This window comes from Thermobia domestica, chromosome 1, assembly GCF_964235325.1.
Source record: "Thermobia domestica chromosome 1, izTheDome1.hap1.1, whole genome shotgun sequence".
Taxonomy (NCBI): domain Eukaryota; kingdom Metazoa; phylum Arthropoda; class Insecta; order Zygentoma; family Lepismatidae; genus Thermobia; species Thermobia domestica.
In genome coordinates this window covers 350,757,066-350,767,457 of record NC_137454.1, presented here as the reverse complement: position 1 = coordinate 350,767,457, position 10,392 = coordinate 350,757,066, and the positions used below count along the sequence as shown (strand labels likewise).

At 36.5% G+C, this 10,392-nt stretch overlaps 1 protein-coding gene across 1 annotated transcript; it reads right to left on the bottom strand.

Moving 5' to 3' along the window:
• Positions 1 to 725: 725 nt before the first annotated feature.
• On the bottom strand, positions 726 to 9,037 carry LOC145681832 (uncharacterized). The gene is made up of 3 exons (XM_081753442.1): positions 8,970 to 9,037; positions 6,349 to 6,564; positions 726 to 2,344 (listed from the first exon to the last, which is right to left on the bottom strand). The coding sequence occupies exons 1-3, from the start codon at positions 9,018 to 9,020 to the stop codon at positions 1,256 to 1,258; spliced, it is 1,356 nt and encodes a 451-aa protein (XP_081609568.1). The 5' UTR covers positions 9,021 to 9,037; the 3' UTR covers positions 726 to 1,255.
• Between the last annotated feature and the right edge of the window lie 1,355 nt (positions 9,038 to 10,392).

Below are 10,392 nucleotides of genomic sequence, written 5' to 3'. Positions count from 1 at the left end.
AAGCCTTTTCTAGGTCAATAAATACCTCATATACTTTTTTCTTTTTTCTATAAACCTTTTAAAGATAACCTTAATAATGCAAATACATCTCTTGTACCTTTAAATCTCTTGAACCCGAACTGTTCCTCCTCGATTTTTTCATTTGTTCTTCCATACAACCTTCTGTTCAGAATTCGAAGTAAAATATTTGCTGCATGAGATATGAGACTAATAGTTCTATAACCCTTACATATCTGTGGGTTCGATTTATTAGACATCAGTATCATGATCGTCTTCAGAACTCTTTTGGTCATTCTTTTGTTTCATATATTTCATTGCATTTTGGTCATTGTTTCATATATTTCATTGCAGTTGGAACAATTCTTTCTTGCCCTTGTTTCACATATTCTTAATGTATTTGCTTGGTGGTTGCATTTCCATTTCTGAACTCGGATATAGCTTTTTTAAACTCATCTCGAAGAATACTAAACCCTTTGTCCTCCTCTCATAGTTCATTTTTTGCTTCAACATTTAGGCCACACGTTCTATTCCTAGGCTCATATAAGTCCTTAACATTTTCTTTTCATCTTTCTAAGACTTCAATTTTCTCACTATCTTCTCATTCTTGTTTAGTTAGATAAAAGCAATGGTTAAATAAAGTACACTATTATAAAGTTGTTATGCTTTATTCCATCACAAGAAATACACAATAAGACGTAAAGCATCACTCCATTTAAGAAAAAAAAACACCCCACACAATGCACTTTTATCATTCAATTTTTAAAGTACAATTTAATGTTGACTTAAATCCATATACATTGTCGTCAAATAAGCTATATGTAACAAAAATTGTGAACTTATGACACATACATATGACTAACGCAAGAAAGCATTTATGAACTTTCTAAGTAAAATTTTTACTTTTATTTTTTGAAGAAGAGAGAAAGTAATTTAATTTGATGATGAACTAATATAGGTTAGCTTTTTATCATAGTAATAAATATTGTAAATAAATATACTAAGTTTTTAATAAATAAGTTATTTCCGACAATTTTTGTCACATAAGCATATTTAAATTATAAATTATTACATACAAGCTCGTGGCTCTCAAAGAAGCAACATAGGAACAAAATAATCTATTCGAAAAACATTACTACCCACACAAAATACAATAAAAATTTATATTCACAAATATTTATAAATATACAAAAACGTATTATTTACAGTATTATTAGTACCGGTATCATGGTTCCAATCAGTCAGTCATTTGTACCGTTTAAAATGACGAAGGGGGCAGGTAGGAACGATCAGGATTAGCAGCTCCAAACGATGAGCCGAAATCATTTTGGGGAGCTCCGTAAGTAGAGCTTGGAGATCCGAATCCGCCGCTACCGCCTCCAAGTGGTGCTCCGTAAGTGCTACTGGGCCGTCCAGATCCTCCGTTACGTCCACCGCCATTACGTCCACCAGGTGGACCGTAAGTACTGCTTGGCCTTCGGGAACTAGCTGCACCAGCTCGAGATCCTCCAGACGGCCTGTAGCTGCTGCTTCTGCTACTGGCGGCACCAGCAAAGCCTGGTGGTCCATATGTTGCACTTGGAGATCCTCCGAAGCCATTGCTACCACCTGAAGGAACACCGTACGTAGAGCTTGGTGATGCAAGTGGCGCACCATAGGTTGAGCTTGGAGATCCAAATCCGTTTCCACCTCCTGGAGGACCGTAAGTTGAACTTGGAGATCCGAAAGAGCTTGCGCTTCCAGAGTCACCAAATGGAACACCATAAGTTGAGCTTGGAGCACCACTGAAACCACCACTACCACCACCTGGTGGTCCATAGCTAGAGCTTGGTGCTTGAGCACGTGGGCTGGTTGACGATGCAGATCCACGGAAACCTCCACTACCTCCCCGTGATGGTGCACCATAAGAACTGCTAGGTCTTGAAGCAGCGCCCGCTCTGGGTCTAGATCCATTTCGACCTCTAGATGATGAACCACCAGCTCGCGACCTGCCACCACCACCGCCAATAGGACTACCAGGTTGATATCCTGGTGGACCGTATGTTGTCTGGGGATCTTGAGCAGTTCCGGATCCAAATCCACCAAAACCTCCACCTGATCCACCGCCAAATCCGCTACCACCACCACCACCACCACCACCACTAGGATAGTTGTAACCACCCTGACTTTCTTGTGCAATTTGTTGCTGCTCGAGTGCTATTTCCTCATTTATGCTGTAGTAATCCTGAGCACTGGAGCAATCAAAGTTGAACCACCAATCACATACTAGATACTGTTGGTTGAAAATTGTGCCGTTAGGACACAAAAACGAGTCTATTCTCCCACCTTCTTGACAAATGTGGAAAACCTAAAATTAGAAATAAATAAATAAATAAATAAATAAATAAATAATACATCTTATGTAATAAGACAGTTCGCTGATCTTATTCACGACATATGTATTTATATTAATACAATATGATACAAGAAAGAGGTTAGAGTGATAGAACTGAAGAGTGAAGTTAGTTAGCACATACATTTTATCCACTAACTAGGTGACGTGGTGATGGATCCACAATATGTCTAATAATATTGTTAAATCAGTGGTGTAACTAATCCCTGTTCAGCGTAAGATCTAAACTCCGATAAACAAAATATTTGTATCCTTCCACTTATCACAAATATGATTGGCTAGTGATGTATCACTTCCACTCCCCACGGGAAGGAGCAAATTATACACATGCATTTTAACAAGTACTGTCTCGTGTTGTCCAGATACTTACGGCAGCAGCAGAAAAGAAAGAAAAAACTCGAAAGATTAAAAAATGATTTGAATTTCGCTGATAAGCAATTGTTTCTTAGTAAGTAAAGGTTTCCCTTGTTGGTGTTTCACCACAACACTCACGAAACCGGGATTCGTGTCAGCCATCTTTCAGACTTAGAAGCAGAACATGCCTCCGCAGTTGAATTGGCGCCATAATTACTGCGCATGCTTAGTGTTTATTTCTATTGTTTCATTAGCCACACTCGATTGCAGTATTATTAGATAATCCGTATTATATTTTTGTCATTTATAATAATGTAGCAGTTTTATCTGGAGCTTCATATGAAAGTAATAATCAAATCATATGAACTATTTTGCGGAAGACTACAAGCGTCTTTAGGCCAACAGCAAATCAACGACATTTATGTTCACGTGGCTTTGTTTATCGCAGTTTAGAGCTTAGGCCGAGCAGGTAATAGGAATATATGCTAGTATATTCTGTATAGCCATATAATAGTGTGTAGTTCATCGTATAAATTAACAAATACATAGGCATAGGTCGAAATTTGAGCATATAAACTATTTTCCTAGTTTATTATGTTTTCAATACTTATTCTACTCCTACGAAATACATTTTAAAAGTATGTATAGTTATGAATGTGATAAACACTTTCCAATACGTTTATTAAAAGTGTCTACTTTTTTTTATTTTCATCCCTTGCAATAATAGTCAATTGTCACAAGTAAAGGGAATTAACAAATAGAAATTATTTTTGATATCTTGATCATATTTAAGAATGAAGAAAATTTCCGCGGTTAAAAGGAAGAAATGAACAAACAAGTGTTCGGAGCTATCATAATCTTAACAGTGGTAGGACAAGGAAATGTATAGCCATAAGAATATTAGACTGACGTAACCAAACATTGCACCATACAGTCGTTAGATCTTAGTTACCCAGAAAGATTGTATTATTCAGGCATTATATTCTAGTAAATAATATATGAAAGTAAATACTTCGATATAAACTTGTCTTTTATACAAATTACTTGCATTCGTAAAAAGGCAAAGGACCGATAATGATTAACGGTAATGTTTCATGAAGTGACTTATGTCGGTACTGTAGGATTTCTGTAACTCTATATTCTTGAAAACGGAATTTTTCTTAGGTTTTATATTTGTCGAATGCTGAGATGGTCCTTTTATTATGAGTCCAGGTTGGTTTGCTTTCAAAGTATTCCCTATGTTTCAGTTTTAATTGGTTCTTGTGTAAACACTTTGATAGCTTTACTTGGCACCTTAATAATAAACACATTATATTATTATATACAAGCTAGTGCTAAAACCCAGAAAGAAAAGATTGATTCTAACGAAATTCGTAGCAGAAAATGCCACGGAATTGTTTAATTTCCACTACAATAGAAGTAGTTATGGCGTAAAATGAAGCAAATTAATGAAAATTGTTTGCAAGATTTGTGCCTAAGGGTGCGAAATATCTTAAACAATATCTCATTTTGGAGTTCCCTCAAACTTGCACAAGACATTTTTGTTGTGTTCTGTGCACAAGGGAATCAAGTCTATGAGGCGTGTTCAGGAAGAAACCGTACTTTTGAAATAACGCGCCAACTGGTAGAGGGAGTGGCTACAAAGCACACCGAGTGGCAGATTCAGACAACAAATTGCCATTTGCCACGTGTAGCTATGGCCGTTAGTTGTTCGAGCTGCAACCACTGAAATGAGTACATTTACAATCTGCTTGTCGAATTACTGATATAGGTAGAATAGAAAAGTTTGAAGAATAACATGTATGTGAAATTTTGCTATGAATTTGGCAAAAATTTTAATTAAGCATACGGGGAGGACTGTCTGATTCAAGTACAGTGTTATGAGTTGTTTAAGCGTTTTGAAAAGGGCAAACTGTCGATCGGTTAGGATCCCAGGCTTGGGACGATCTTCCACATCAACAGGTGACAATCATATCGAAAGACTTCATGATGTGATTCGTGGAAATCATCATTTAAGTGTTCAAAGAGTTTGCTAACGAAGTGGCCATCAGCAGAGGACCATACTATCAAACTTGGACTGAAAAAACTTCAGATCCATAGTGTTAATAGAAAATTCGTGCCGCGTTTGTTGACTAACGATCAGAAACAGAACCGAGTCAGGAACTGTCGGGAACTGTTTGATACTAAAAATGACAGTGAACATTTCCTTAAGAGTTTTTCCTGTTTCCCACACTTAAAACCACTTTAGAAGGACGTCCTTTCCAAGCCATAGAGGAGTTTCAGGACAATGCAACAAGACACCTGTGCACCACCCTAGAAAGTGCGTTCCAGGAAGCTTTCAAAAAATGAAAGAAATGTTGAGAACGGTTTATTACCAGTAGAGGAAACTACTTTGAGGGCGAAAGTGCTTAAAATAATGTACAACGAGCAATAAAGATTTAATAGCAAAAATTCGGTTTCTTTTTGAACAGACCTAGTACTTATATAATTCGTACCTGACTTTTTGTTATTTTGCTTCAATGTGATTGCCTCCCATCTCTCACACACATGGAAGGTGTCGTACACCACCAGTGCGTCAATCTTTGTAGATGTCCCGAAGGGACGGCCTTATGGCACGGATGATATCTTCTCTTGTGTCGCATTGTGATTCCCGCAAACTAATTCCTTCAATTTGGCGAAATGGTAGTCACGAAATCCCTGAAAACATTGTACTGCCCTGTGTCCACATGGTATTGCAATCTTGATTCACGCACGTTGTTGGTCTTTCCGAAACATATTTGTATTGTTATGGACCTTTCATTTTCCTCCCCTATTTTACGGAACTCCTACTTGTCACTTAATAACATGCAGTCGTTATCACTTCCCACACTTCATCGCGTCACATTCTATTTTCAGCTACAGAATTTTTGTAGTGATGTGACGTAGCACTGACGTCAGAACAGTGTTGCCAGTAGCTATTATCCAACGTATGTATTCCATCTTTAACCTCGCACTACCTAGGTATTTTTTGTGACGCAGTCTACAAGAGCAGGTTATTTTGTACTCAGTTGTTAAGATTAAATATATCTTGCAAAAGATAAATTAGAAACTCTCACAAAAAATCTACAATGACCGAAGTAAATAGTACATGTTATAAGACTAACACATATATATACTATACTGCCATCTAGGAGTGACACTCTTAAATGTCAGTTACATCTCCTAGCAACAAGGGGGAGGGGTACTTTTTGCCGACCAACTTAAAATAGCAAATTTATGAGACACATTAAATTTCAATTTGCACCACCGTAAGGTATATGCATTAGCTAAACATGTTCAACAATTTTAAAGAAACAATTAGAACAGTGTCATACTGTTGTGGACACAAAGTACCTCCCCATTGGTAGTGCGAGGGTTAAGATCTCTGTTTCAAGCCTAATAGCTTGAAAGAAGTCATGTCGAGATATCGTAAATAATTCTTATAATGTTAAAAAAAAACAGTGTTAACCTTTCCATGTACTTAAGACCAAAGTATAAGCTTTATGTTTATTTTCCCACAACCTTGGTAATTAGCCCCGATTCCCTTGAGAACTGCTTCCATTTATTTATAGGTTTTAAATATTTACCTGGCATTCGGCCTCAGGATCAGCGTAATAACCAGGATACTGTTGATTGTCACAAGAAAACCTGGTTTCTGGAACTTCGGCATAGACTGGGAAATCTCTTCCAGGCTCTCCAGGTATTTCATCACCAACTAATTCATCTCCTACTATTTCTTCTCCGAAAGGATTATAGTTTAGCTGATTAGATGGCGACCCAGAAGGATATCCTCTAAATTGAGCCTGAAATTAAGATATTTTTTGTATTAATTTGTAATTTAAACTAAAGAATCAAACAAAAAGTTGAATATATTATTCTTATGGATTCTTGCAAAACTTTAGAATATAATAGTCTAATGATTAGTGCATAGTTGCTTTTGTTACAGCTCAGCTCCAAAATTAACAGTAACATAATAAAAATAATTTTGAAAAAATGTAATGCGAACTCATTATATATAATCAGCGAACCCTGTTTTGCAAGGGCGCCGATTCTGGAGGGGCCAAGGAGGCCCGGGCTCTCCCAAAGCTGATGTGGGCCCCCTTATTGTATTTATGAGTATACAATATTTGGCATACTTTGTGCGGAATTTGTCTTAAAATCTCCATATATATACTTTCTGCATCTAAATGCCCCCCTCCCAAATTTACAAAGAAATTGACGCCCTTGCTGTTTTGTATTATAACATACCATTTTAATGTGTTTTAACTATTTCATTTATTTTTAATGAAACGACTCTAATCAGTGACGTAACTAGGGGACAAACGGGGCTTGTGTCCCGGGCGCCGGGTTCGGAAGACGCAAAATGGGCGCAAAATTGGACAAATATTTGGGGGAGCGTTTTGGTTTGGTTGGTCAGTTAGGTAGAAGTTCTTGTCTCGGGCAACAACTAGCGTATTTGCGTCGCTGGCTCTAATTTCAACTTAGGATTATTATACATTATTCCGAATAGTATTCAGGGCACATGGTTGCTCAGTGCTAAAGCGCTTATCTCTGGTACGTGGTCTCCCTGGTTCGATCCCCGGCCAAGTAAAATTGCAGTGGACCACATTGTGCCCATGGATTTTCTTCCGTACTTCCGTTTCCTCCCACTTTCTCATTCCACCAATTCCATCACCATTCACTTCCTTTAATCATCGTCTACCTTACCTTAACCATGGGCAGAATCGTGGAACGTTAAACTGAAAGATTTTATTTCATTTCAATTTTCTTCGAATAATATTCAGACCCATAGGCGTTCTTACGTGGGGGCAAGTGGGGTCGCTTACCCTACCTAATGTTTTGACATTGTATTTTTTTTCGATTTTTTAAAATAATTTTCTCAGCTAATATGAATTATATTTCACAAAAACGGACCCTGAAAGACATCTGTAATCATCGCTATACAAAATAACACTTTGAACTTTGCATTACTCGACCAAAATTTCCCGATTTAATTATATTTCAGTCTTTCTTCCATTTGTTTCCTCCCAGCAGTATATTACCACACACACACTCGCACACACATGCCTAACACACTATCTGTAGGCGTCGACTCTAAAAGTGAGTTGGGGCGAAGCTTTTCTGTTTCTTCTCTCCAATCTAAAAGCAAAGGGGTTTTGCTTTTATATAATTATAAAGAAAGTAATGATTACAAGGTGGTTTTATATCTTCAGGAGTACCGCTATTGATTTGCTCCCCCTAATCCAAGGGTCTGCGCACGCCTGTATTCAGACCCAATATTAACGGGAACGGAGAATCATGGAAACTTCACAACTTCACGGTATAGTTTATACCATTTACGAACCATTGTTAGTGTAATCAAGTTTAGGAAGCTCAAGTGGGCAGGTCATATGGCCAGAGTGGAAGAAAGTAGGATCACTTTCAAAGTTTTAACTGGAAATCCAATCGGAAATGACCATTAGGAAGACCTAGACACAGATGGGAGGACAATATTATTCAGAAGAATTTCGCAGAAATTGGAATATAAAATAGAAACTGGATTCAGTTGGCTAAGGACAGAAGTTAGTGGAAAGCTTTTGTGAACGCGGCGTTGAACTTACAGGTTCTCTAGACTATAGATTGATTGATTGATTGTGAGTTTAACGTCCCTTTCAGCAGCGAGGCTATATGAGACTTGGACCTACTGATTAACGTGGAATACAAACCACATGAGCTCCAGCCGGGAATCGAACCCGGGTCTCCCACGCCAATTGTAGACTGTAGAGTTAGATACTTTTATACCTTATTCGTATGTGGAATTATATATGTGCTTATAAATTGTAAATTCTGAATATCGCATGTTTTCCTATTTTTTTTTTTTTAAATCTAAAACTTGTAAAATTTTTCTTTTTTCCTCTCTGAGAAATCTTGCAACCCTAGGGAGGGAGCAAATGGCAGGCTTTACTTAAGATCATAAGACATTCTCTTGTTCAAATTCAATACTCTTTGTCAATTAAGAAACATTCAAGTCGGCTATTGTCATAAGTGCGGCAAGACTACCGTCTACAATCTGGGATAAATTTAATTAAGAAATAATAAAAAAATACAATATTAACCGGTTTCAATAAAAGTCCTTAAACAGATAATAATAATAATAATAATAATAATAATAATAATAATAATAATAATAATAATAATAATAATAATAATAATAATAATGGAAACTTACCTTAGTTATACTTATAGAGCATAAGAGAAGAAGTATGGCCCGATGGGTCATGGTGGATATGAGGTGGGATACCTGAAACAAATTTGGAAAGAAGAAACATTAACAACATTGTTCTGAAAGATCCATTAATTTAAAACTAAACTAACACATACAGACTTAAAGGAAACAATTTATTAATGCAGCAAAACAAACGATAAGATGAGATTTTTATCCTGTACAAGCTTAATCTATTTCTTAGCCTTTGTTATTATCAATTTTCTTAAGACCGTACTTCATATCGAGGGACATGGTTGCTCAGTGGTAGAGTGCTTACCTCTAGTGCGGGATTTCTGGTTCGATCTCTGGTCAAGTAAGTTTGTAGTAGACAACATCGTGTTCGTGGGTTTTGGTATCGGGTTATTTCCTCAAGTGCGTTTTCCTCAAGTCCAGAAAATGTGGGACATTTCCTCAAGTGCCTTATCTTGATATTGATCATGAACTAGAAATCCAAGACAGAGATACAAATCTTGGCCAACAACCAGAATGGGGGGATATGATTTCTATGCGTGATAAAATAAATACAATATTGCCACTGGTTGGTTAGATAAAATTTTACTATTAAATTTTAAGAATGAAGGTCTTTTATATCAAAGGGCATCTGAATATTCCTAAACTATATAGACTACACAAGCTTTCAATTTAGAATTCAATCATAGCAGTTTCCACGTTTTCAGTATCCCATTTGAATTACGAAGGCAAAACCCTGCATCTGAACCATTCAAAACAAAAGGTTTCTTTAAATACTCAATAAATAATTACAGGCGATATTGTTTTAAATAAACTGTCCTATACGCACGATTGCCTCAGTAAGTCATACTAGTTTCTTGGATTGTGTATAATATAATTCGAATAAGCTGATTGAAGAAAACTATAGTAAATTCTCTAGTATTGAAAACAAAACAATATGGCAATACACAGTGGTCGAGGTGAGACGATATACGGTGGTATGCCATACCGCCTCTGATTTTTCAGTAATGAGGACATACCGTCTCTGGTTTTTTAGTGATCAAGACAATATTTAAATGACCAGAGGTTTGGCACTCAATAGGTATGCTGAGTCAAAATCATAATAAAACATACGGCCTCTTTTTTTTTTTTTTTTTTTTTTTTTTTTTTTAATACTTCGAACACTGGTAATACAAATCTCGATAAAACTGAGTCAGACTATTATTTTTAAAAACATTTATCATTGTTTTGACCGAATAATGTACATGCATTACAAGATCTTTTGGTCTAGTTGACAGAACGAGATACAGGATAGATTTCCTGTAAATAAAACCCTAGGATTGCTACCCATAAATTATTTATTATTATATGTTTAATAATAATGTTATGACCTCATAAATTTATCGTGTTATGCTTAGCACCTAAATATACCATATCA